The sequence below is a fragment of the Hyperolius riggenbachi genome, chromosome 8, assembly GCF_040937935.1.
Source record: "Hyperolius riggenbachi isolate aHypRig1 chromosome 8, aHypRig1.pri, whole genome shotgun sequence".
Taxonomy (NCBI): Eukaryota; Metazoa; Chordata; class Amphibia; order Anura; family Hyperoliidae; genus Hyperolius; species Hyperolius riggenbachi.
The window spans coordinates 274,054,777-274,082,065 of NC_090653.1; the positions used below are offsets into that span (position 1 = coordinate 274,054,777).

The window sequence follows — 27,289 nt, forward strand, 5'->3', positions numbered from 1 at the left end:
TGCTTCGTATCTGGTTCACTTTAAGGTAGCCATACATCATGCGACTTGGCAGGCAATCAACCATCCGATTCGATTATTATCGCGGTAGCGGCAAGCGATATCGGGGTGAGCGACAAACCCCCCTAATGTTTAATGTCGTCCTCCCTCCCCGGTCCCCAGTGCTATATGTTACCTGTCACGGCCTCTGCTTGCTCCGGGCTCCCTCCGCTATCCAGGGGAAGGAACCTTTGGCTTCCTATGATAAAGGGACAAGGTGCCCCTGTTGGAGGGGGGGGGGGGGACAAATAATGTGCCATAAGTACCTTAGCAGCACCCCTGGCCACTGTGTCAATGCAGTGCCCCAGTCCTCTAATAGGGTTTTGTAAGATGCTGCAGTTTTTGTTTTGTTAATTATTGGGAGTAGTGCTTGTATCACTCACTGCTGATTGGAGGCGAGCCATAGATGTTGCAGCCATGGACCTCCCACAGTATAATGAGCAGTGAGGTGAGGGGAGGGGTAATAATATGCCAGGGGCAGCAGCATCATGGAAGTGACCCACTGTAGTACTGTAGGATGCTCCCAATCACCATTAAGCATGCCGGTAGATGTACTCAAATCAAAGAGCTACAACTCCCAGAATACACCATGAGCGTGCAACACCGCTATCAGAGCTTGAATCTGTGGCACCTGCGGTTCTCCCTGGGGAGGAGGGAAGATACCATACAATGGGGGGGGAGGGAGGGGCTAGGAAGCAGCCCAAGCAAAAGGTAAGTAATGCCCACCACCCCCCTAGGTCCCACTCTACTTACAAACCTCCCTTAGGTCGAGGTTTATTCTATATATTTTGTCCAGAAGGTGCTTAGTTGCCTTTTAAAAGGACAACTGAAGGAAGAGGCAGTGTTCTCTCCAGGCACTTTTAGCCGGGTGGTCCACCCGGCTAGTTTTGATGAGCGCCCGGCTGTCATCGGCTCACCTCCTTCTCTGCTGCAAGCAGAATTGTGCAGAGAAGCGCCGGCCCTGCATTCTCTCATCTTGCCCCACCCGGCTACTTTATCATGCCACCCAATTGGAAAACATTTCTGGGGAGAACACTGGAGAGGGATACAGAGGCTTCCATAAGTATTTCCTTTCGAGCAATACCAGTTGCTTGGCTATCCTGCTGATCCTCTGCCTCTAATACTTTTAGCTATAGACCCTAAACAAGCAGATCAGGTGTTTCTGACACTATTGTCAGATCTGACAAGATTAGCTGCATGCTTGTTTCTGGTGTTATTCAGACACTACTGCAGCCAAATAGACCAGCAGGACTGCCAGACCATAGACCTCTCACTTTCGTTGCCCTTTAACCATTTACTGACATCCTAACGTATTAAAACGTCATGCTTACCGCTATCAACAGCAACATGCCTTAGGGACTCAGCTTTGTTAATTTATATTTTATGGGGGGAAATTAATTTTAATTTATTACATAGGGGCTTGTAATTATGGCCAGAATAAAAAAAAAACAGAAAAATAACACTTATATTTCAAAATAATATACTGTCGCCATACATTGTGATAGGGACATCATTTAAACTGTTTAATAATCGGGACAACTGGGCAAATAAAACTTGTTACTTGTTTGTTTTATCCACAGGATAATGTTTAATTTTAAAACTATAATGGTTGAAAACTGAGAAATAATGATTTTTTTTTATTTTTTTTCTGTTTTTCTCATTAAAACGCATTTAGAATAAAAAAATTCTTAGCAAAATGTACTTTCCACAGAAAGCCTAATTGGTGGCGAAAAAAATGAGGTATAGATCATTTTCTTGTGATAAGTAGTAATAAAGTTATTAGGGAATAAAAGGGAGGAGCACTGACAACGGAAAATTGCTCTGGTCCGTTAGGATAAAAACCCTTGGGGGTGAACTGGTTAAAGTAAACCTGACGGAGGAGACGAGCGTATTTTTACTTACCGTACTTAGTGTTTCCTCCATCTCCCTAGGCTGTTAGCTCCTACCTACTGGTTGAGTACGTTGTGCAGCTGCAGCCAAATTGAAGTCGCACCCTAGGGGCAACTGCGCATGCACAGTTGGCTGTTTGCCTCCTCGATTGTGCTCCCGTGCCAGGAGCATTCTGCACAAGAGCAGTTTCAAGTCTGTACAAACTGTGCATGTGAGAATGCTGGAGTCCTCAGGAGCACGGTCGAGAAGGTGTGCAGCTGGGACAGCGCATGCGCACTAGGAGAGGATTTTTTCTTTACCGCAATTAAAATCCCACCCACCCTCTTCTCTTTAAGTAAGGCCGGTTTCAGACTGCCGACCGGCGATGGGAAAGCGTTGCGATGGTCGTATCGCTCAGCAACATTAAGAATAGCCTTCGGGTATTACTGCGGCAATGCGCAGTAATCTCCCTTTTGGCTGCAGGCCAAGCAGGAAGTAAGGCTCTCTAGCGCTCACTTCCTGTGGCAGAAATAAGAATTGCACGGAAGTATACTGAACAAATACGCTTCTGCGCATACCCGCCGCAATGTGAACGCCACACAATTTTAAAAAATACGCATCGCCATGGACTTGCATGACTTGCGTGAAATTGGAGACTTCCGAGCGCATCACACAGGTATGAGATGCCCCATAGACTTTCATTGGTGTAGAGTTCCCCTGTGGCAAAACAGGGTAATGCAACGCACCACTGTGAAAGGAGCCCAAAGGTGACCTCTGATTGTTTAGGTTACCATGACGTCCTCAGTTTATATCGACCATGTTTACTTCAGTGTCACTTTAAGATGCTATAGCAGGGTGGTTTAGTAATACAGTATAATCTCGTTATAATAAACTCTGATATTGTGAACATTTGGGTATAGTAAACTACCTCTCCAGGTCCCAGACAATCTCCATTATAAGTCTATGGGAGCAACGCCTGGTATAGTAAACTCAGATATAATAAAACTTTTGTTATAGTAAACATTTTTTTGGGCTGACTCTGGATATAGTAACCATTGGGCAGTGTATGTGTCATATGTCAGTGTGAAAGCCATGGTCTGCTGCTCTCCTCAGGCTAGTGCTGCAAGTCCCTCCCGCGGAGGTATCTGAGCCACTCACAGGAAGGGAGTGGCTGCCTCTGTTCAGTGACGGCTGCAATTCTTAAGGAGCCCTGTATACTGTACCAGTAATATGTCCAGCCTGGCTATGCAGTCCTAAGGTATACTTAAAGTGAACCTCCGGACTAAAAATCGACTCAGCAGCACTGAAAAGGCTTTGTGTTTCTTTAACAGTTTCACAGCATCAGAACTTTGTTTCTCTTATACAAGCCTCATTTTTGGCTGCACAGAAAAAAAACTGCCCGGGCTTTTTTGCCCTGATGCTGTGCAAAGCATGATGGGATTTCTGATTTTGTTGTTCTCGTTCTGCTGTTTTGGTGCAATTTTTTTTTTTTTACATTTTGAATTTGACATTTGAAGCCTAGCGTGCACAGCTGGGAGGGGTAATCAGGACACAGGACAGTTGGAACTGTGTCTCCTGCTCCCTGTCACCTCCTTTCAACCAAAAAGATGGCTGCCCCCATGACAAAGATGGCAGCCCCCATGAATCACAAACATTTGCCTGTTCTTTTAAAACTGGCTGGGTAAGAGATTATATTACCTATCTATTCTAATTAACATAACTAATGTAACTTGATGACTGTATTTTTGTTTAGGCTGAAGTTCCCCTTTAACCTTGTAGTCAACCAAAAGTGCAAGTGCTTGTGCTGTACCTCCAACGGGAAGACAAAGTTAGTCCTCTGCTGCAGAGAATACTAGGGCATTCAGGGCCATTTCTAGGACAATGTCTGACATGGAAAACTTTTGATACAGTAAACCACTTTTCTCCGGTCCCTTGGAGTTTACTATAACAAGATTATACTGCACTCATGCATATTTATATTGCAGCAACAACTGAAAATTTGCAGCAGATGGAAGAGTTAGAGATGCAAACTGCTACGTACCGTACACAGCAGAATCCCAGCCTTGGTCTCGCTAAATCGCTGGAAAACGTCTGTCCGCTCCTAGAGGAAGAAATAAGCAAGTGTCTAAACATCTCCGATACAGCCAGTGTCTAACTAACCAGAACTGAACTGAGCTAAATGGATTTTTTTTAAATTACAAAAATACAATTTCCCTCACCAGAATTAAAGGGAACGTAAGATGAAACACACATGGAGGCTGTAATATTTATTTCCTTTTAAACAATGCAAATTGCGTGGCTGCCCTGGTGATCCTTGCCTCTAATACATTTAGTCACAGCCCCTGAACAAGCATGCAGATCAGATTAGCTGCAAGCTGTTTTCAGGTGTACGATTCAGATACTACGGCAGCCAAACTGATCAGCAGAACTGCCAGGCAACAGGTATTGTTTAAAGAGAACTCGAGGCAGTGCAAGGGGGGCAGATGGGACAAAGAGGCACGCTCCCTACTGCAGGACATGCCCCTGTCCCGCTACCCCCTCCCCCCCACACACCGCTCTCTGCCTCCCCTTATAGCTATAGCCCCCTCCCCAAAATTAGCAACGATTGTCGCTATTTCAGAGGGTAATGGGAGGAGAGGGGTTCCCTGTTCAAAACGCTGCTAGGGGCACTCCTGCAGGCTTTCACCTGCTGCCATTGGGCAGCTCTCTTCCTTGCCACGCCCACTGCACGCCGGGAGAGAATCTCTCTCTCCTTCCTGCATCGTGACCCCAGAGGTCACAAAAGTGAAAGACGGCCATCGCAGGCAAACGGAGCGGTGGAGAGTGGCGTGCATGGCAGCTACCTGATCAGCCCAGCCCCCTGGATCAGGTAGCATAGGTTTGTTTTTTAAATTATATGTGTCCACCTCGGGCTCTCTTTTAAAAGGAAATAAATATGGTGGGCACCATATCCCGTTCACCTCGGGTTCCTTTTAACAAAGGTCTGCACTACACGTTCTACTGAGTACTGAGGATTGACTTGGCACCAGGCGCGAGCCTAGCGGCACCACTGTACTGGAACGTGGCCGTTACAGGTCTGCAAACCCGCACTCACCAGCCTGGAGCTGCGCTAACATCACCGACCCTGGAGCATAGAGAGCCGGGACGGGCAGTGTTATTCAGCCTGCCAATCCAATTTACCACACTGGGGAGGACAGCAGTGATGTCAGCACAGCTCCAGGATGGTTACATAACAAACAAGATAGTACTTCAGTAAAGCTCCATCTACACCAGACAATTTTGTGTCCGATTCGATTAATTGATTCAATTCAATCTGACATGTCCGATCGGGATTCGATTCACTTTGCCATCGTTTTGCAATGGCAAATTGAATCGAATCGAATCCCGATCGGACATGTTGGATTGAATCGAATCAATGAATCGAACAAAAAAATAATGCATGGGGCTTTAGATATACAGAGAAGAAAAGGATCCGCAGACTCCATGAGATTCTACAAGCCGGTTTTCTTTATTGCAGATAAATCCACAGACAAAGAGACATCCACAGGATCAACTGATGTGTGTCGGGCTTAAAGCGGACCTGAACTCAGAACCTCCCCTCTGCTCTAAAATATATGCAACAGCATAATAACCTTTAAAGACAAAAACATTTCTTTGTTAGAGCTGCTACAAATCCTGCAATACATTTGCTGTGTGTCTACTTCCTGCTTTCACAGAAGCAGCTATATTGTTAACATCCTGTGTTTACCAATCAGCTGCTCTACTGATGCAACCAGCTGACACAGCTGAGAGATCATATCACAACTTGTGATTAATCCCAGATGAGGGGGAATTAGACAGGCTAAACTCTCTAAGTACACACAGGGCACATTTCTCTATGTTTTCCTTCTGTCCTGTGCAAAAGTTCAGGTCCACTATAAGATGTGCCCTTAGACATAGTTACAACAAACCTGAAGGAAAGTCGAGTCTTTATAGGCAGGTGGAAAGAGAACTCCACCCACCCAAAAGAAAAATTACAACCACATGGATTTAAAGAGAGACAAATGCATTTAAACACCATACAGAAAGAGAAGAGAGCCGGCACCATCAAATGTATTTATGCTCTTTAATCAGATAAAAACATGCATACAGCCAATATGCGACGTTTCGAGGCAAACAGCCTCTTTCTCAAGCTAAGCTGTGCATGACCAAATGTATAGTGAACAAACAGACTTATTTATACCTGCAACATGGACACAAGGCAGCCAATCAGCGTTATACAACGTCAGCATCAACCTATAGCATCAGGTCCTACCTAGTGGACCTGATAGAGAACTACAGTGCTGCCTACCTGATAGGGTCATTTGAAATGGAGTCCAACCTCCTTCCCACAGCGCCAGTCCCAAGTGAGGCAGACTGCTTCTCTGTGCTGGGCTGACATGCGGAAGTCCGTCTCTACCAGGTCACGCCCTCGGCGGACCTGAGAGGGAACTCTCCGCACTACGTAGGGGAGAGGGCAGAACTACCCGCCCGCTCCCCTTCTGCCCAGCAACAGTGTTGCTGGGCAGAAGGGGAGCGGGCGGGTAGTTCCGCCCTCTCCCCTACGTAGTGCCTGGCGCTGTGGGAAGGAGGTTGGACTCTATACATAATTATACGGTGCATCCAAACCTGCCAAAGACAACCACAGTGTCAAAGGTGCAAAAGGGAATGGGGAGCAGTTTGTTAATTACTACTATTCAAAGCATCTATAGACGTCATTATTACCAGTATATGACTAATTAAGAGCTAATACTGCGGTTGAAGGTGGGACCCTCTGGCCCAAGGGCCCTGGTGCAACCTCTGCTCCCCCTATTGCTACACCACTGTTCTTAATACCATGTATTGCCCCCTTTAACATCATTGGCAGCTTGGAAGTCTTTTGTGGTAGTTGTGGATGAGGCTCTTTATCTTCTCAGATGGTAAAGCAGCCCATTGTTCCTGGCAAGCGCCTCCAGTTCCCATAAATTCTTGGGCTGTCTTGCATGAACTGCATGCTTGTTGTCTCTCCAGAGTGGCTCAATGATACCAAGGGCAGGAGACTGAAATAGACACTGCAGAACCTTCACTTCATGTTGCTGAAATGACAGGTTGACTTGGCCTTGTGTTCTGGATCATTATCATGGTGGAATGACCAAATACGCCTCATTATCAGCTTCCTGGCTGATGAGCGCAGATTTTCCTCCAGTATTTTTTGATAACTGCATTCATATTGCAATCAATTGGGACCAAACATTTCTGTGACATTGTAACATACACATCTCCAAAGATCAGCGATCCACCACCATGTTTCACATTAGGCATGGTGTACATTTCTTCATAGGCCTAGTTCATTTTTTGTCTCATCACTCCAAATGACTTTGTGCCAGAAGGTTTTAGGCTCGTCTCTGTGCGGTTTGGCATATTGTAAGCTGGGTACTTTGTGGCATTTGCATAGTAAAGGCTTTCTTCTGGCAACCCGATCATGCACCTCATCTTTCAAGTGCCTCATTGTGCATTTTGAAACTGCCATACCCCCTTTTTTTTTAAGAAAGTCCTGTATTTCACCTGAAGTTTTTAGTGAGTTTTTTCTTGCATCCTGAACAATTTTTATAACAATTGTGGCTGAAATTTCATTTGTTCTACCTGACTATGGTTTAGTTTCACCAGAACCCCTAATTTTCCACTTCTTCATTAAAGTTTGAACACTGCTGCTTGGCATTCTCAATTCCTTTCGATATTTTCTTATATCCCTTTCCTGTTTTATAGAGTTCAACTACCTTTTCCTGCAGATCCTTTGACATTTCTTTAACTTTCTCCATAAAACAGAATCCAAAAAACATCAGTGCAGCACGGGACGAAAGATGCAAGGGTCTGTCAGGAGTCCAGACACTCATTGACCTTTTATACACACCCACTAATTACAAGCAAAAAAAAAAAAAATTCACAGGTAAAGATAGTTACTTTTAATAGCCATTAACCTCCCTGGCGGTAGGATTCCCGCGGGAGAGTTTTTTGAACCTTTTTTTTAGCATGTAGCTAGCCTAGCGCTAGCTACATGTGTCCCCCCTCCCTGCGGCGTCCCCCCGTACCGTCCGATCGAAGCCGGCGCATATGCCCATCCGGAAATCCCGTTCTGAGCGGGATTTCCTTGAGGGCTTCCCTCGTCGCCATGGCGAAGAACGGAGTGACGTCATCAACGTCGTGGCATCACAGGGAGTCCCGATCCACCCCATAGCTCAGCCTGGCGGCGATTGGCCAGGCTGCGCCACGGGTATGCGGGGGGGGGGGGCTGTATCGCGGCGGATTGTAGGCGAGCGGCAGCGATCGGACCAAACACACAGCTAGCAAAGTGCTAGCTGCGTGTTTCAAAAAAATGAAAAAAACTATGCAAATTGGCCCAGCAGGGCCTGAGAAATCCTTTGCGGCGGCTTACCCAGTGTCCAGCACGGGGTTACCGCTAAGGAGGTTAAAACCTGTTAGTGTCAAGTTGTGTGCATTTTATCAGGCCAAATCACCAGGGTAAACTTTTGATCAGGGTAATTTGCGTAGTGATTATGATTAATAAAGAGTAAACACAGTTGCTTGATAATAAATGGCTTCAGCCAACCACGAACCATGAGTGAAAAACATTTTTGTGTTATTCATAGTCTATGAAAAATGGTTAAGAAATCATAAATTCTGCCACGGTATGTATACTTATGAGCACGCATGTATGTAATACTGCTATACGATGCACTACTGAATGCTAAACAAATGTAACAACTTTTTTTGTGTAAAGATATATTTAACCACTTTAGCTGCTCGGACGTGAGTTTCACATCCGTGGCTACAGCCGCAGTGACGCGAGACTGACATCCATGCAGACTGTGAGGCTGCGCGCGCAAATGTGCAGTTGCAAGCCCGTGATCGCGATAGTCCTGCTGACGGGGTTTGGTGGCGGGGACAGAAGTCCCCTGAGCCAATCTGTGCTTGTTCAAAAACAGTGATCCTTGTCAAAATGGTGCTGCTGCACAGCCTCCCGCTCGCTCGTTTCCACCGCCAATTGTTAGATTAATGAATGGGACTTTGTTCCCATCCATTCATCTCCCCTCTGGCCCCCGTAATCGCCGGCATCAATGAGATACCTGCGTCACTTCTGAAGTAACACAGCCACGCATCACTTCCTATTTAGCATACTTATTGTACGCAAATATAAACTAATGCTCGAGGACATCTTGTGGCCAAATAGTAATATTACACCTACATACATTAGCGAATAGTTTTTAATACGTATGTCGGTATATTATTATTATTATGAAATGATGGGCTTGTGGTTAGTGATGGATGTAAAAATGCACCTTGATTTCCAAATAAAATATTGTCACCATACACTGTACTAGGGATATAATTTAAACATTGCAATAACTGGGACAAATAGGCAATTAAAATGTGTGGCAATTATTCACAGGTTTTATTTTAAAACTATATTGGCCGAAAACTGAGAAATAATAAATTTGTTACATTTTTTTCCTATTATTCCCATTAAAATGCATTTAGTATAAAATAATTCTTAGCATAATGTACCACCCATAGAAAGCCTAATCGGTGGCGGAAAAAACAAGGTATAGATCATTTTGTTGTGATAAGTAGTGATAAAGTTATTGGGGAAAGAAAAGGAGGAGCGCTGAAATGTGAAAAGCCTCTAGTCCCTAAGGTGAAAACAACCGGCGGGCTGAAACGGTTAAGGCATTTCCAGTGTTGCACTTTTGTACAGTTTGTTTTATGGTGCAATTTAAAAAAAATACAAATTATCGTTAACATTTTTTTTTTAAAACAAATAAGACCTATAAAACGAAAGCAATTACTAGTAACAAACTAGTTATAAGAATCTTACAGCTAACTATCAGGAGCCCTATATATGTTGTACCCCAGTCTACCCCAAACTGTCATTTGAGTATGGAAGAGTTAAAACAAATGGGCAAGGATTCCTCCCCCATTCATTTCTTTAGGGCCAAAGGCCTTCCATCAAAAACCTTCAGAAATGTGCTAAATAATTGAAAAATGATTCAGTGTCATGAAGTGCCATTTGGCCTTGCGAAGACTTTGGAATTACTCGCGTCCCTGAGTACTTCTGGAGACGATGCGTCTTCAGATGCAAGTGCTTCCAAAGTCTTCCAAGGACTCCCGAAGGCGCGGACTTGCACGCGGAAACAGTGGTGGTCCAAAGGCACGGAGAGAGGGCCGGGCGGCTCTATGGGATCCCCAATTTTCAGCCTCTATAGGCGAGTATGGAACATTTTCAGGTTCCCTTCAAATTTGCTTTGAAACTGAATTATCCCCAATACCTTCTGTTTTAGAGGGAACCTAAAATGAGAGGGATATAGAGGCTGCCATATTTATTTCTTTTTAAACAATACATATTGCCTGGCAAGCCTGCTGATCCTCAACCTTAAAGTGAACCAGAGACAAAGCACCCTCATGTATTTTACCATATATATCAGTGGGAACATTAGAGGAAACACCTACCCTGCTCTGTTTCATTCTTCACTGCTCAGCCTGCTTGTTATCTGCCCTGATAAAATCCCAGACTGAGCATTCAGTCTGGCTTTGCTCAGGAATCATTATAGCTGAGTCATTGTAGCAGAGCCAGAAGGGGGCAGGCTTGGGCATAAAAAGACATCAGAGAAGACAGACTCAGCTATAATGATTCCTGAGCAAAGCCAGACTGAATGCTCAGTCGGGGATTTTATCAGGGCTGATAACAGGCAGGCTGAGCAGTGAAGAATGAAACAGAGCAGGGTAGGTGTTTTCACAAACGTTCCTACTGATATATATGGTAAAATACATGAGGGTGCTTTGTTTCTGGTTAACTTTAAATAGTTTTAGCCACAGACCCTGACCAAGCATATGCACATCAGATGTTTCTGACTGAAGTCTGACTGGATTAGCTGCATGCTTGTTTCAGGTGTGATTCAGACACTACTGCAGCTAAAGAGATCAGCAGGAAAGCCAGGGAACTGATACTGCTTACAAGGAAATAAATACAGTATGGAAGCCTTGCTTTAGGTTCCCTTTAAAAGGAGTACTGTAGGGGGCTTAGGGGGAAAAAAGTTGAACTTACCCGGGGCTTCGAACGGTCCCCCGCAGACATCCTGTGCCCGCGCAGCCACTCACCGATGCTCCAGTCCCCGCCGCCGGTTCACTTCCCCGATTTGCGAACTTCCCCCCCCCCCCCAGCCCCCTACAGTACTCCTTTAAAAGGGCAACATTATATTCAATGATGCTTTTTTTAGTAGGAAGGCTTTCCTGACTGGATTTCTCACATTCTTGTTTCAGGTGTGTGATTCAGATACTATTGCAGCCAAAGAGATCAGCAGGATGCCAGGCAACTGATACTGCTTACAAGGAAATAAATATGGAAGCCTCGCTTTAGGTTCTTTAACCTTCCTGGCTATCCGCGTCGCAACACAGCCCCCCCCCCCCTAGACCCCTGCGCTGCCTGGCCTATCAGCGCCAGGCAGCGCTAAGGGGTGGATCGGGACTCCCTTAGACGTCACGACGTCCATGACGTCGGTGACGTCATCCCGCCCCGTCGCCATGGTGACGGGGGAAGCCCTCCAGGAAATCCCGTTCTTTGAACGTCATTTCCTGATCGCCTATCGCCGGAGGCGATCGGCGGGGCTGGGGGGATGCCGCTGAGCAGCGGCTATCATGTAGCGAGCCCTAGGCTCGCTACATGATTTTAAAAAAAAAATAACAAAAAAACGGCTGCGCTGCCCCCTAGCGTTTTTTAATAGACCGCCAGGAGGGTTAAAGGACATCCGAGGTGACATGATGAGATAGACATGTGTATGTACAGTGCCAAGCATACAAATAAGTATGTTGTGCTCCACTTTTTTTCTCTGCCTGAAAGAGTTAAAAATCATGCAAGTGACAATTTCTGTCTGGGTCAGGACCAGGTCGGACTATAGAGCAACCCTCAGTGTTAAGGAAATGCAGCCATACAACACTTTTCTAGCAGCAAATGACTTCTGAGAGCAGGAAAAACATAAAAAAGGGTCAATAGTTCACAGATTTTAGCTCTAGCATACGTCAATGCATGTGTTATTGAGAAGAGGTCATGAAACAGTAAAAAACTTAAAAAGTAGATTTAAATATAAAATAAAACTGTGGGATCTCTAAAAAAATTAATTTTTAGAAGAAGAAGGAGGATAGATACAATTGTTTATCTCAGTAGTTTATTTTTAACTCGGACGTCCTTTAAGAAGGCAAAATTATATTCAATGTTGTTTTTTTAGAAGGAGGGCTTTTTGGGCCCTTTTAGCCCCTTATACTTTCCTAGTAGTTCTGGATCATCATGAGCCATCTGGGCATTCTGCAGTTATCTTGGGAAACAAACATTTTTTTTCCTCCCCCATGTTTTTATGTAGCTGTAAAACCATTGGTTGCGTTTCATTAGAATTCTGGCAGTGACTGGGTTAAAAAATAAGAGTGGTCTTCGCAACACCCTGGCTCCAGCAACAGAGAAGTTAAAAGAAGCCTGAACACTAGCGGGTGAGTCACCGGACTCTATCCGCCCTCACAGTCTAATTCTCCTGTGTGCCGTCCATTCACCGCCCCCCGCCGGGAAGATTAGAGAGATTCGGTTACGAGGATGATTTGAGCTTTTGTCCCACCACCAGCCCCGGAGTGAAGAAGCGGTGGCCGTGAGGGAAGCTGCCTAAAATAACAGAGGAGGCCGGAGGATGCTATTAATTTGCTTCAGAGAGGAGGCGGAGTGCCACCATCTGGGAGTCCCTGTTTAGTCCCATTAATGCTCCTAATGTGAGGACATCAGAAACTAATTGCCCCCCCTTCCTACCCGGCCCTCCCTCAGAGGCAGCCAGCCAGGCCACTCACGTTGCTGAGAGCAGCTGGTTAGGGGAGGATTAGGCCAAACAAACACTCTCAGGTGGCGGGGAGTGAGGAGGGCCACTCACGGCTCTCACAAAGAATTGGGAGCAGATCTGCAACTTGGTAAAACCTGCCGTGCTCAGTTACAGCCCATTCACACATCGGGCCATTATTAAGGGGCGACTCCACTTTAGTACAACAGTCTATAGACCAGGGGTGTCAAACTCAAAAAGGTGGAGGGCCGAAATGAAAATCTTAGACCAGGTCGAGGGCCAACAGTCATATTTATCCCCGCCCCAATTTGGAATGATCGCACAACACCTGACAATTTTCACCACGTGCTTTAGCCGCGGTGGGAAAAAAAAACCCACCCTTGGTATAGGAAGGCAGGAGGTAGCCAGATATAGGTGACCCCTGTATAGGAAGCCCGACATAGGTGCCCCCAGTATAGGTATCAAGGCATAGGTGCACCCAGTTTAGGTTAGCTAGGTAAGTGACCCCAATATAGGTAGACAGGCATAGGTGCACCCAGTTTAGGTTAGCTAGGTAAGTGACCCCAATATAGGTAGACAGGCATAGGTGCACTCAGTATAGGTTAGCCAGGTAGGTGCCCCCACTATAGGTTAGCTAGGCATAGGTGCTCCCAGTATAGGCTAGCTAGGTAGGTGCCCCCAGGATAGGTTAGTCAGGCATAGGTGCAACCAGTATAGGTTAGCCAGGTAGATACCTCCAGTATATGTAGCCATGATAGTTGCCCCCAAAATAGGTTAGCTAAGTAGGTGCCCCCAGTGTAGGTTAGTCAAGCATAGGTGCCCCCAATATAGGTTAGCTAAGTAGGTGTCCCCACTATAGGCTAGGTAGGTGCCCCCACTATAGGTTAGCTAGGCAGGTGCCTCCATTATAGGTTAGCTAGGCAGGTGCCTCCACCATAGGTTAGCTAGGTAGGTGCCCCCACTATAGGTTAGCTAGGTAGGTGCCCCCACTATAGGTTAGCTAGGTAGGTGCCCCCAGGATAGGTTAGTCAGGCATAGGTGCAACCAGTATAGTTTAGCCAGGTAGATACCTCCAGTATAGGTAGCCATGATAGTTGCCCCCAAAATAGGTTAGCTAAGTAGGTGCCCCCAGTGTAGGTTAGTCAAGCATAGGTGCCCCCAATATAGGTTAGCTAGGCAGGTGCCTCCATTATAGGTTAGCTAGGCAGGTGCCTCCACTATAGGTTAGCTAGGTAGGTGCCCCCACTATAGGTTAGCTAGGTAGGTGCCCCCACTATAGGTTAGCTAGGTAGGTGCCCCCACTATAGGTTAGCTAGGTAGGTGCCCCCACTATAGGTTAGCTAGGTAGGTGGCCCCACTATAGGTTAGCTAGGCAGGTGGCCCCACTATAGGTTAGCTAGGCAGGTGGCCCCACTATAGGTTATCTAGGTAACTGGTCCCAGTATAGGTTAGCTAAGTAGGCGGCCCCAGTATAGGTTAGCTAGGTAAGTGGCCCCAGTATAGGTTAGCTAGGTAAGTGGCCCCAGTATAGGTTAGCTAAGTAAGTGGCCCCAGTATAAGTTAGCTAGGTAAGTGGCCCCAGTATAGGTTAGCTAGGTAAGTGGACCCAGTGTAGGGCAGCTAGGTAAGTGGCCCCAGTGTAGGGTAGCTAGGTAAGTGGCCCCAGTATAGGTTAGCTAGGTAAGTGGCCCCAGTGTAGGTTAGCTAGGTAAGTGGCCCCAGTGTAGGTTAGCTAGGTAAATGGCCCCAGTATAGGTTAGCCAGGTAAATGGCCCCAGTATAGGTTAGCCAGGTAAATGGCCCCAGTATAGGTTAGCCAGGTAAGTGGCCCCAGTATAGGTTAGCCAGGTAAGTGGCCCCCACTATAGTTTAGCTAGGTAAGTGGCCCCCACTATAGTTTAGCTAGGTAAGTGGCCCCCACTATAGGTTAGCTAGGTAAGTGGCCCCCACTATAGGTTAGCTAGGTAAGTGGCCCCCACTATAGGTTAGCTAGGTAAGTGGCCCCAGTATAGGTTAGCTAGGTAAGTGGCCCCAGTATAGGTTAGCTAGGTAAGTGGCCCCAGTATAGGTTAGCTAGGTAAGTGGCCCCAGTATAGGTTAGCTAGGTAAATGGCCCCAGTATAGGTTAGCCAGGTAAGTGGCCCCCACTATAGGTTAGCTAGGTAAGTGGCCCCCACTATAGGTTAGCTAGGTAAGTGGCCCCCACTATAGGTTAGCTAGGTAAGTGGCCCCCAATATAGGTTAGCTAGGTAAGTGGCCCCCACTATAGGTTAGCTAGGTAAGTGGCTCCCACTATAGGTTAGCTACGTAAGTGGCCCCCACTATAGGTTAGCTAGGTAAGTGGCCCCAGCATAGGTTAGCTAGGTAAGTGGCCCCAGCATAGGTTAGCTAGGTAAGTGGCCCCAGTATAGGTTAGCTAGGTAAGTGGCCCCAGTATAGGTTAGCTAGGTAAGTGGCCCCAGTGTAGGTTAGCTAGGTAAGTGACCCCAGTGTAGGTTAGCTAGGTAAGTGGCCCCAGTGTAGGTTAGCTAGGTAAGTGGCCCCAGTGTAGGTTAGCTAGGTAAGTGGCCCCAGTGTAGGTTAGCTAGGTAAGTGGCCCCAGTGTAGGTTAGCTAGGTAAGTGGCCCCAGTGTAGGTTAGCTAGGTAAGTGGCCCCAGTATAGGTTAGCTAGGTAAGTGGCCCCAGTATAGGTTAGCTAGGCAAGTGGCCCCAGTATAGGTTAGGTAGGTAAGTGGCCCCAGTGTAGGGTAGCTAGGTAAGTGGCCCCAGTGTAGGGTAGCTAGGTAAGTGGCCCCAGTGTAGGTTAGCTAGGTAAGTGGCCCCAGTGTAGGTTAGCTAGGTAAGTGGCCCCAGTGTAGGTTAGCTAGGTAAGTGGCCCCAGTATAGGTTAGCTAGGTAAGTGGCCCCAGTATAGGTTAGCTAGGTAAGTGGCCCCAGTATAGGTTAGGTAGGTAAGTGGCCCCAGGATAGGTTAGCTAGGTAAGTAGGTGCCCCCAGTAGGTAGCCAGCCTTATCCTCCCCCTCCTTCCTCGGCCGCCGCTGGTCCGTCCTGCACTGAAGCCTGCTCCCATCATCCTCTTTACTACATTCCCGGCCCCTGGCATGCAGCACAGGAATCCCCTGTGACGTGAAGACACCAGAGCGGCTCCCTCAGTAACATCGCTTACTTACTGCGACATTACCGAGGGAGCCGCTCTGGTGTCTTCATGCCGGGGATGTAGTGAAGGGGATGAAGGGAGCAGGCTTCGGTGCAGGACGGACCGCCGACTCCATGAGGTAAAGGAGCGGCAGCAGAGGAAGGAGGTGGACCGGCTAGAAGGCTGAGGAGGAGACATAAGCCTTCCTTACTTGAGAGGCGGAGCAAGGGAGTGATAGAGCGTGGCTACGCTTTATCACTCATACGAAGAGGGAGGGCAGAGGGGCAGAGTCGGCCACCAGAATAGCAGAAGAGGGACGAGAGGGGCGGAGCTGGGAATGTGGCCGCGGGCCAAAATCAATGTATGATCATAAAAGCACTGGCAGGCCAATTTTTATCGCTCTGCGGGCCAGGTTTGACACATGTGCTATAGACTATCATCACTGCGTCATTTTGTCAGGGAACCCATTAACTGCTTATAGATTAAAAACTATGCCGTACTTTATTATTATTATTATTGATTTATAAAGTGCCAACATATTCCACACTTTTGGCTGCCTAAGCAGCCAAACATTATACTAAAAACGGGAGGGGGAGGGGGGGCAGGCATGTATTAGCCCACCGCTACCCCCATTCACCACCGTCCCCTTGGTATATACCGTAATTCCTCTGTGGCAGCTGAATCTAGGTCGCCGGAGTCGGACGGTAGTGCAAAGGGTGCGCACAGCCAGGAGCGCTCGCCACATGCAGCCGATGTCATTGTGCCAACATACGCATGTGCAGTGCCTTCCTGGTTGAGCGCACCTGCGCACTACTGCCAGACTTCGGCGATATGGACTCAGCTGAGAACGGGGGTGTGGTGGGCATGTGGACTGCACCTAATACATGCCTGCTCCCCCCGTTTATAGTATAATGTTCGGCTCTGGTATCGTTTAACGGCGACAGGTCCCAAGCATGGGACACAGTAGCACATCCCAGATCTTTGCTATCTATGGACAGCGGAGGTCTGTAAATCAGTCAGGAGCCGGGTTCATTCACCTCCAGGTCACTTGGGGAGAAGAAAAGGCTCCTTAAAGGGACCCTGAACAGGTTATAAAATCAGAATTTTCACTTACCTGAGGCTTCCTCCTGGCTCCTTCCCTGGTCCCGGCTCCGTTACACGGTGACTTTGCCTGGAGTCATCAGGGCTGCTTCCCACTGCGGAGAGTCCTGCGCTGTTCTCTAACATTGAACCACGCATGCGCAGGACTGTATCTCACGCCGGCCGGCATGATGACGGCTATCGTCCGCAGCAGGAAGTAGCCCTGATGACTTCAGGCCGAAGTTGCCGTGTAACGAAGCCGGGGCCAGGGAAGGAGCCAGGAGGAAGCCCCAGGTAAGTGAAAATTCTGATTTTATAACCTTTTCAGGGTCCCTTTAAGGAGCCTTTTCTTCTCCCCAAGTGACCTGGAGCAACAGAAACACTTCCCATATCTATATATTGCTGTATATTGGTATGTAGCTCCGCCTTCCCAGTGATGCTTAGCCTGGGCTGTTTCCAGGAGACCACTTTCATTTCGAAACATTTAAATTCACTACTAAGAGAGCCTTAGTCAAAACTCCGTAAAGCACAATTCTAGTCAACTCTGAAAACTATTATTACTCAAAAAAAAAAAAAATACATTAAAGGAGCATTATCACAAAAAAAATGTAAGATTTAAAAAACATTTGTAAGAAGTAAATTTGTCCCAGACTAAAATGCAACATAAATGACTTTTCTCCCATGTTGCTGTCACTTATACTAATGCTACGTACGCACACACGTGATAACCGTCATCTGAAATGGCCGATAACGGCAGTTTTAGCCGACGATTGTTATGTGTGTTTAGCGGCCGCCGATCAATATTGCTCTGGTATTGTCTGTCCTGCTGGATTCTTAAAGGGACAGGTCCCCCGGCATCCTCCTGGCTCCTCTCCCGGTCCTGCTGCGCAATCCATCACCGGCGACACCCGGCCGAGTGTCGGGCTGAAACTTCCTTATTGGTGACGCTCGTTGTCATCAAGCTGGCCACCTCGCGTCAACACGGCAGCCGGCGTGACAATACTGCGCATGCGCGGTTTTCTAACTCTAAACCGCGCATGCGCAGTACTGTCACATGATGACGACGAGCGTCACCGTTAAGGAAGTGTCAGCCCGACACTCGGCCCGGATGTCCCCGGTGAAGGATTGCGAAGCGGAACCGGGAGAGGAGCCAGGAGGATGCCGGGGGACCTCCTGACCTACGGTGGGCTGGAGAAAGCCCCAGGTAAGTACCGATTTTGTTTATTTTCACTGCTCAGGATCCCTTTAAACGACTTATGATACCCATGCATGACCGTTCAACGATTGAAGCCCTCTGTTGTCGCTGATCATCGTTCCTCCAACTCCATAACAACAAAACACATCGCTAGCCTCAAGGCTAGGGATGTGTCTGTACAGAATCATTCCGCGAACTGTCTCCAGACGGATCGTTTCTCAATCCCCGATAGGCGACAATTCTCGCAAGTGTGTACTTAGCATAAAATGTACCAGAGCTGGAATAAATTAAACGTTTTATACATACCTGGGGCTTCCTCCAGCCCCATCCGCACGGATCGCTCCCACACCAACGTCCTCAGTCTTGTCCGTCTTCTGTACCGTGTCCCGTTACTTCCTCCAGTCACGGGCCAGTCTGCGCAAGAGAACTGTTTAAAAAGGGTGGCAGTGGTGGGCTTACCTCCCCAGTAAGGATTTGGAGGAATGATAAACTGAGGAGTCAGAGTTGGATGATTTTTGTATCTTCTCCACAGCCCTGTATTCATAATCATGCATTATGAATTTTACTATTTTTTTTTGTGATAGTGGTCCTTTCTCACAGCAGAATTTCTATGCACATCCGCCGTTACATGGTGGACTCACCTCTTGCTCCATATTGCCATGAAGCTGGAAGAAGATCCCAGGATTGGGGCTACTGCCCTCTAGAGGCAGGATGCTCTTCAGCATTGTATGATGGAATTCCACCAGTTCACAGCTTGGGAAGAATACGATCATTTTTGGCTTCTTATCACACTGCAGAAATAGAAGTTATAGTAGATTGTCAGATTCACATGTCTGGTCAAAGCAAGATGTGGAGCACAGCTTTAGAGACCGTATAAATCAGAGGCCAACAGATCACACGTCAGACTTCCATAAACTCAACATTGCAGTTCACAAAACAAGACCGAACAGACCAAGCTAAGACCAAAGCCCAGCACTTTGTGCTGTCTGCTATGAGCGGCATAGCTCATAGCAAACTCTCAGTAACGAACATTCCATACAGATCACCTGCCAGAACCAAAGATGTCACCACAAGTGATACATTTAAAAATATAATTTAGGAAGAGGAAAGATTTTACAATGGCCAAACATTGGCTACCGGAACAGTTTTGCTATGTGAAGATCTCACCTTCCATTTTCCCAGAATAAAGGCTGATAAGGTGACGAGCTTCAGCTTGCTGGGGACCACAACAACGTTCTGGTGGAGATTCTCCGGTACGGCAAAGCTGTCAGTTTCATCGTCTTCAGTCACCGCCACGTTGGGTTTTGTAGTCTGCTGAATGCCATCACCAGAATCCTCTGTGACCGTCACACTGACCGGATCCTGCAAACTGATATCGGCCAGCCGAACAACACCTGCAAAAAACCACAGCACTGCCAATGAGAGAGACGTACTTGAAATATACAGAAGACAACGTAAATAACATAAATAGTTCATTTCATGGGCCTCTTCTCCACGGGCAGCTGAAGACAGCGAATCCACCGCTGTTCCCGTTCACTGGCCGGGCGTTGGCATGTCGGTTGCTGTCCCCATATGCCACTTGAGACTTTTTTTTTTACAGCTGGGTAAATGCCACCGCGTGTCAACTGTGACACACGCCTACCAAACCCTGCCATTCAGCTGCATGTAATTGCACCCGAACAGCATTTAAGGCCAGAGTCAGGAGGTGGAACCAGAAACAGAGTAGTGGCTGGATCCAGGAGACCATGTCAACTTTACAGCACCACTTACCTGGTGGTGGAAGAGGGGTGATAGAAGAGTCTCCTCCTCCACCTGGGGGCACTGTAACGCTGGCACGGTCTCCTGCATCCTGATCACATCATATCATGTGATTGGATGTGATTGGGACCCAGAAGACCTGTTGGAAGTTCAGAGCCGGTGGAGGAAGAGAAGAAGCCGTCCGGAACAGGCTACTAGAACTGCTCCCTGCCACCCACTCGTTTTGCTGCAATGGTCGACAAAATGAGATTTGCCGGCAGAGGTTTAGAGTGCACAGAAGCCGCTAATGGCTTATAAGGAAATACATGTCAGCCTCCATATCCCTCTCACTTCAGGCACACGGTGCAGAAATTATACAGAACAATTAGTCAATTCCCCCACAATATGATAAAAGCAAGCGAACAGTCTCATCGGGCCTGACCTTGGCTCAGTGTGGCGGACAGCAGTACGTTCTGCCTCTGCTGGCTCTGGGAGTTGAGGGAGTTCAGAATGGTGGTGACGTCCTTCTGGAATCCCAAGTCCAGGATTCTGCAAACACAAGCAAGGCGGTTACCAAGATATTCCATGATCCAACATCTCTATACATACATAAATACCCCTGTAGAATAAATGGGAGGAGCGCTGAAAGGTGGAAATTGCTCTGGTCAATAAGGGGCACACCACCTGTACTGGTGAAATGGTTAATATGTCATCAGTTAATAAACTAACTACAGGCAATAAATACATGCACAATAGTTATCCTGACACTATAAAAATAAATACACAAAAATAACATAAAAAAGCGGTCACCTGTCAGCTTCATCCACAATGAGCCACCGGACATGAGTGAAGTGAATGCTCTTGGTTGAGTTGATATGATCAACCAGCCTTCCCGGGGTGGAGATAAGGATGTTAATTCCCTTCCGCAGCCTGGAAAATAGAGAGAGCATGCATGAGATTCATTCCGCCACAGTGCAAAATGTACTGTATATATTATCAGGGAATATATGATGGAAACAAATAGCAGGCTACTGAATTTCAGCCTGGTCATTTGGAAAGCAATATTGTCTTATTTCTGTGACTAGAGATACACGAACAGTTCAATGCCAGAGGCTGGTTGGATGCTACAGGCTCTGACGCTGACCTGTTAAGTGGATGGGGTTGGGCTTTGCAAAAGAGGTGGGGTTAGGTGGATGCTACAGGCTCTGACCTGTTAAGCGGATGGGATGGGGCTTTGCAACAAAAGATGTGGGGTTAGGTGGATGCTACAGGCTCTGACCTGTTAAATGGATGGGGTGCGGCTTTTGCAATGAAAGAGGTGGGGCTAGGTGGATGCTACAGGATCTGACGCTGACCTGTTAAGTGGATGGGGTGGGGCTCTGCAACAAAAGAGTTGGGTCTTGCTTGAAAATGAAAAAGTCTTCCCTTTGCACAAATGTCAAACAATGACTGCATGTGCTGTAAGAGGCATGCGCTCTGGTTGTACGATTAGCACAAATATATTGTATGGTGTGGCAAAGTCACTTCTAATTGGATACAGTCCACGTTACCTGGCCTTTTCCGATTTCCTCTTCTCTCCGCCCATTAGAACTCCAGGCACTATCCAGGTGAATGGCTGAGAATGCAAAAATAATTACCATTATTATTATTATTTTAGTATTTATATAGAGCCAATATCTTACGCAGCGCTGTACAAAGTATATATTGTCCTGTCACTAACTGTCCCTCAGCTCACAATCTAATCCCTACCATACCATATGCCTACAATACCATAAAACATAATATATTTGTCCAAATGTAGCTATGAATGTATACACATTTTTTGTAGGGTATTGGAGTATAAAAATGTTACTTTTCTAACTTGAACTAGAGAAACAAAAATATGTCCAGCCAGGACTATACACAAAGTACACAGATGCCCAATATGCCATCACTGCAGTTCCCAGGTCTGGATTTACATCACAGGAGCCTATAGGCATAGATGTCCTGCCACCCCTGCCCAACCGCACTGCAAGTGAGCTGACTGGCCCAGCTGTCACTCTCCCTTACTTCCCTTACCCATAGTAGGTAGCTATAGGTGCCGTTTAGCATTAAGTAGCTAGAGGTTCCCCTGGCTGAAGGGAGCTCTGGTCAGTGGAATGCTTGACTCTTGGGAAAGTAACCTCTCATTACACTCTGCTCAGGACTCTGCAGAGGGGAGGAGGGAGGCAGGCGCTCGGAGAGGAGAGTGAGCCACCTCTCCATCATCAGGCGCCTGTAGACACGTGCCTACAGTGCCTTATGGTAAATCTGGCCCTGGCAGCTCCTGTGCTGACAAGAACAGCTTTATTGCCACTTTATGTTTATACCTGCACTGACCAGGGTGAATTGCTTGTAAGAATCAAGCAGGGATTCTAAACTGATATTCATATCACCATTTCTGACAATTTGCTGATGTGACTGTATGAGGACAGCGGTTTTATTAGTGAAAGTGGAATTTCCCTTTTAAAATAAAGCTGAAGCGAAAAAAAAAAACCTCCCAAAAAAACCTTATGATATAATTAATTGTATGTGTAGATAATGAATAGAACATTAGCATCAAATAAAAGTCTCATATTTTTATTTTCAGTAACATATTTTTTTTTTTACAACATTGCATCACACTGTCACAGTTGCAGTTTTAGAACCGCAGAACACTCGCAGGCGCGTTGCCGGGCAGCGCTTGCACAGTCTTCGCCGATGCTCCCGACCAGTGAGTAGCTTCGGAGGGCCAGTACATCATAACGGAGGGGAATGGAGGAGAACGTTTTTACATTTTCATGAGGAATAAGGTATCCTTTCACAGGAAATAAATACAGTATGTCAGACTACACATACCTCTCACTTAAAGCGGAATATAACCCTGCATTTCAACTTTGCTCTAAAACATTATTTACAGTATATTATATGCAACCAGCATTTTTTTTTTAACTAGACCAGCATTGGAAGGGTTACACAGGGCTTTAAAGTTCCTTTAGATTTCTGCAGATGCATCCGAAGCTGAAATAGATACATTTTGTTTACATAATGTATCTAAGTGTTGAATGTGACTCATCTCTCTCACTGAGAAGGAGCTTGGACGACAGCCAAAGAGTGTGTAACTGTTTATCAATAGATACATGTAACTAAATAGAATGTATCTATCTGAACTTCTGCATATCTCTCCAGGACCTTTAAACCTCTGTGTTTAACCCTTCCAATGCTAGTCTAGTAAAAAAAAAATGCTTTTTGCATATAATATGCTGTAAATAATATTTTAGAGCAAAGTTGAAATGCAGGGTTATATTCCGCTTTAATGTTCCTTTTAAGCCAGGAACAGACAGATTCTGATCCTGGGCTGGTTATACTGACCTTAAGCAGCTTTTGCACTGTGGTGAAACTCTGCAGGGCCAGCTGCAGGGGGAGAAAATGACAAGAGGAAAACAAAAGTCAACTTTCCAGAAGTAATCACACCACAGTCAGGTACAGAGATCCTAAAAATTACTACCTTTAAAGCAGACCTGAACTGAGAACTTCTTCTGTATTGCAGGATCTGCATCCGCTGTCACAAAGACACATTTCTTAAAGTGTACCTGAGACGAGAAGCATCTCAGGTTCCATACTTACCTGGGACTTCCTTAAGCCCCCTTGAGGCCACTCGTCTCTCTTCCGTCTCCCCGGGTGGCTGCTGTCACCCGCAATAGTTGGCGAAAGCGTGGCCGAATCACACGTCGTCACACTCCAGTGGCTGGGAGTGTTCTGCGCTTGCACAATACTACTGCGCAGGCGCAGCACACTCCCAGGGATGGAAGTGCGACGGGAGCGCGCCTGACCGGGCATGCATGATGAAGCATGACTCGGCTAGGCTTTCGGGCACTATTGCGGGTGACAGGAGTCACCCAGGGAGACGGTGAGGGACGAGCTGCCTCAAGGGGGCTTAAGGAAGCCCTAGGTAAGTATGGAACCTGAGATGCTTCTCATCTCAGGTACACTTTAAAGAAAAATGTATCTTTGTTGCAGCTGATGAAAATCCTGCAATAAAACTGCAGGGGGTCTACTTCCTGCTTTCATGGAAGCAGACATAGGATTAACATCCTGTGTTTACCAGTTAACTCCCTGTTGGGGCAGGCAGCTGACACAGCTGAGAGATCAAATTGCACTTGTGATTAGTCACAGATGAGGGGATATTAGATAAGCTTAACTCTCTAAATACATACAGTGTGCTTTTCTCTAGATTTTCCTTCTGTCCTGTGCAATAGTTCAGGTCCACTTTAATACAGAGATCTCCTTTTTCAAAATGCTGGTTCCAGCCTCAGGTCCCTGACATGAGATCAGCATGGAGAAGCTAATTGCTTGTTTCCATTTAAAAATGCTACTTGCCTGGCTGTTGTGTCAACTATCTGTCTTGAAAGCTCAGCTCTGTGAGAAAGTCAAAATGATCCTGCTGGGAGTAGACTATACTCACCTTTCCAGGAAGAATCTCTACAGTCCCCACTCCTCCTCCTCTTTTGTGTCCCGGCCCTCCGTCCCCAGGGGAGACAGTGACTACTGTGGCTAGAGTCTCGATCCTGCAGAGTCCACCCACCCTACTCCTTTTGGTCACAGCACTCTATGGTGTCACATGGGACAGGAAAAAAAAGAAAGGGGGGGTGGATCAGGTAATTTGGGTGCAAGGATTGGCAGGAGTCAAAAAGACTCCTATGTAAATAATTGCTAATCAGGTGCCTAAATAATGAGTTGGGCACCAGATGCGCGCACACAGTGAATCCAGCGCAGGAGACTTGGGCGGAGCCGATGCCATCATAGGCCATAATAGGAATTACAGCTATAGCAGCGCACAGGGAGTAACTTCGGCGCTGTCAGGAGATGGAGCTTAAGTTAGTTATAAAACACAATAATTCGGCCTCCAGCAATCACTGGAAGCCGAATTATATCATTCCCCACCATCCATGGCGGCCTGGAGGGGGAATAGTATGTAATACGGCCGGGACTTGTGCAGCAGCAGGATCAGCCATATATACCGGCTGTATCCTGTGACCAAGTCTCCCTTGCAGATTCCTGTCGTACGCCACCAGATGTGGATAGCAGCTGATCGGCTATTACATAGGACATAATGATTGTAGACTATTGGCTACACCTAGCAGTCTTTTGGGAACCAAAGTTGATGTCAGGCAGTAGGTGGGGGTTGGAAGTTAGCTTTGGGCGCTTGGAAAGGGAGTCAGTCTCAGGAATTAGGAGGGGAGTTTGCTTTAAGCACTTGAAGAGGGGGTTAGTCTTAGGAATTGGGGGGGGGGGGGGGGGGGTTGGCTTTAGGCACTTGAGGAGAGGGTTAGTGTCAGGTATTCGGTGGGGGTGGGGAGTAGCTCAATGCACTAAGATGGGAAGGTTCAAGCAAGAATGGGTGCCGGGTATGTGCATAGTAAAATATTTGTAACTGAAAACTACCAATATTTTTTTTACCAGCGGCATCACCCAGTGGTTAATAATCTCCATATTTCAATACTTAATCTAATTCAAGTGTGGAAACAGAACACAGATTTATTTTGTATGCTACAAACCAATACCCACAATGCATCTCACCACTGGCAAGCGTAAAATACACTGTTTCCTCACCTCTCTTGTTGGGACTAAAACAAGGGCATAGGGGCCATCACTTCGCTGTTGGGAGGAAAAAAAATGTAATTTGTCACCTATGAAAATGACTATTCAATTATATGCTGCTAATCAAAAAAAATATTCTAAAAAACATACACACAGCACAACTACAGAACATAAATGGAAGCCATCACCCTACATCTCAGTGTTACTTTAATCAGACTTTCTTCATACTAAATAATTGTGCTGATGATTATTATTAATAAAGCGCCAGCATCTTCTGTAAAACTGACTATTATTATTGACTTTTATACCACCATCAAATTCTGTGGAAAGAATCTACATATCCCAGAAGAACCAGAACCAGTAGAATATAATTATGCAGAAACAGCATGGGGGGGAGGGGGTTTGAGACTATAGTGCCATCTACAGTCCACTAATTATACAGTTTGTAAACAGTAAATATTGTACAGTGTGAACAATCTCATTAACAAACCACTAGAGGCCACTTAAAGTACCCAAGAGCTTCCCATTGTACATGAACTCTGAAGGTTTGTGTATTATGCTGGATACACACCATGCGTTTCCGCGTTCGATGCGTCCGTCGATACGATTATTTCCGACATGTCCGATTCGCGGTTCGATGGATCGTTAGGTCGATTTGCCATACTTTACATGGCATTCGACCTAAAAATAATCGAAATGCGCTCGGAAATGCTCAGAAATAATCGAATCGACGCGTATCGACGGACGCGTGCGACGCAGAAACTCATGGTGTGTATCCAGCATTATTGCTGCTGAACACATACCAGTATGTTACACTCACCTGAATTTTGGGGGTCACTGCTTGTAGCGACTGTACAAGTGGAATGCTGTAAGCCAATGTCTTACCTGAAAAGAATTCCAAAGATATAGATTTAAAGAGACACTGAAGCGAAAAAAAATATATGAGATCATGAATTGGATAATGTTTTTACAGAACAGGCAGAGAACTTTTGACCTGTCCTGAACTGTTCTCTGCAAAAGAAAAACACAATACAGTTGAGATAACCTAATCAGAAGTCAGAACTCTCTGTGACTTTCAAAGTGGTGGAGCTCAATGGCTATTTGCATAGATAACAACTGGAGTTTCTTAACTCTTCCTGTACTGGAAGCAAATATTAGACTTATGTCTCTGCTCCTAATGTTTTATTTCTTAGCTGTACTACACATACAAATCATCATATATTTTTTTCCGCTTCAGTGTCTCTTTAAAACATTACTGCACTTTTTTTTGTTTTTGTTTTTTTGCCTGGAATCTTTAAAAATAAAAAACTTGATCCAGAAAAAAAACCGTTTTCAAATAGGACAGCTGACTGAATACAGAATAATCCCTTTACAGTAAACTCCAAGGGACTAAGCCTAGTAGTTTACCATATCAGAAGTTTGCTATATCAGAAATTGTCTTACTCATCAAGCACGTACTGTACCTTAATTCAGTCAATAATTGGGAGTAATGTTTTCTTGTAAATGCTTCAGCAGGCAAGCACAGGCAGCATATATGCTAGATCAAATTGCAAAGTGTTCAATATGCAGGGGTTTCCATCTAATAATCATGCAACAGCTTGCTGAGGAAGCATATGTCTCACCAGTTAATGCAGATACAGTACGGATAGTGTGCCCCTCGGTCCACATTATACTGTAGTGTTGCAGCCATGCACAGGCCAGTCACAGATGGCAGGCAAGTCCCTCTGTAATCAGGCAGCAGCTTACACAGGAAGCATAGGTCTCACCAGTTAAT

General features: G+C 46.2%; 1 protein-coding gene across 2 annotated transcripts in view; it reads right to left on the bottom strand.

The window, feature by feature from the left end:
• DDX31 (DEAD-box helicase 31) overlaps positions 1–27,289 on the bottom strand; it is a 127,138-nt gene that overhangs the window by 88,465 nt on the left and 11,384 nt on the right. For both annotated transcript variants that reach the window (XM_068248925.1, XM_068248924.1), the window contains exons 6-14: positions 26,336–26,400; positions 25,528–25,572; positions 23,287–23,328; positions 21,468–21,532; positions 20,728–20,847; positions 20,360–20,466; positions 19,348–19,574; positions 18,822–18,971; positions 3,947–4,006 (exon numbers count right to left, since the gene is read on the bottom strand). In XM_068248925.1, the coding sequence (XP_068105026.1) occupies positions 3,947–4,006; positions 18,822–18,971; positions 19,348–19,574; positions 20,360–20,466; positions 20,728–20,847; positions 21,468–21,532; positions 23,287–23,328; positions 25,528–25,572; positions 26,336–26,400 (881 nt within the window). The remainder of the gene's footprint in view (positions 1–3,946; positions 4,007–18,821; positions 18,972–19,347; positions 19,575–20,359; positions 20,467–20,727; positions 20,848–21,467; positions 21,533–23,286; positions 23,329–25,527; positions 25,573–26,335; positions 26,401–27,289) is intronic.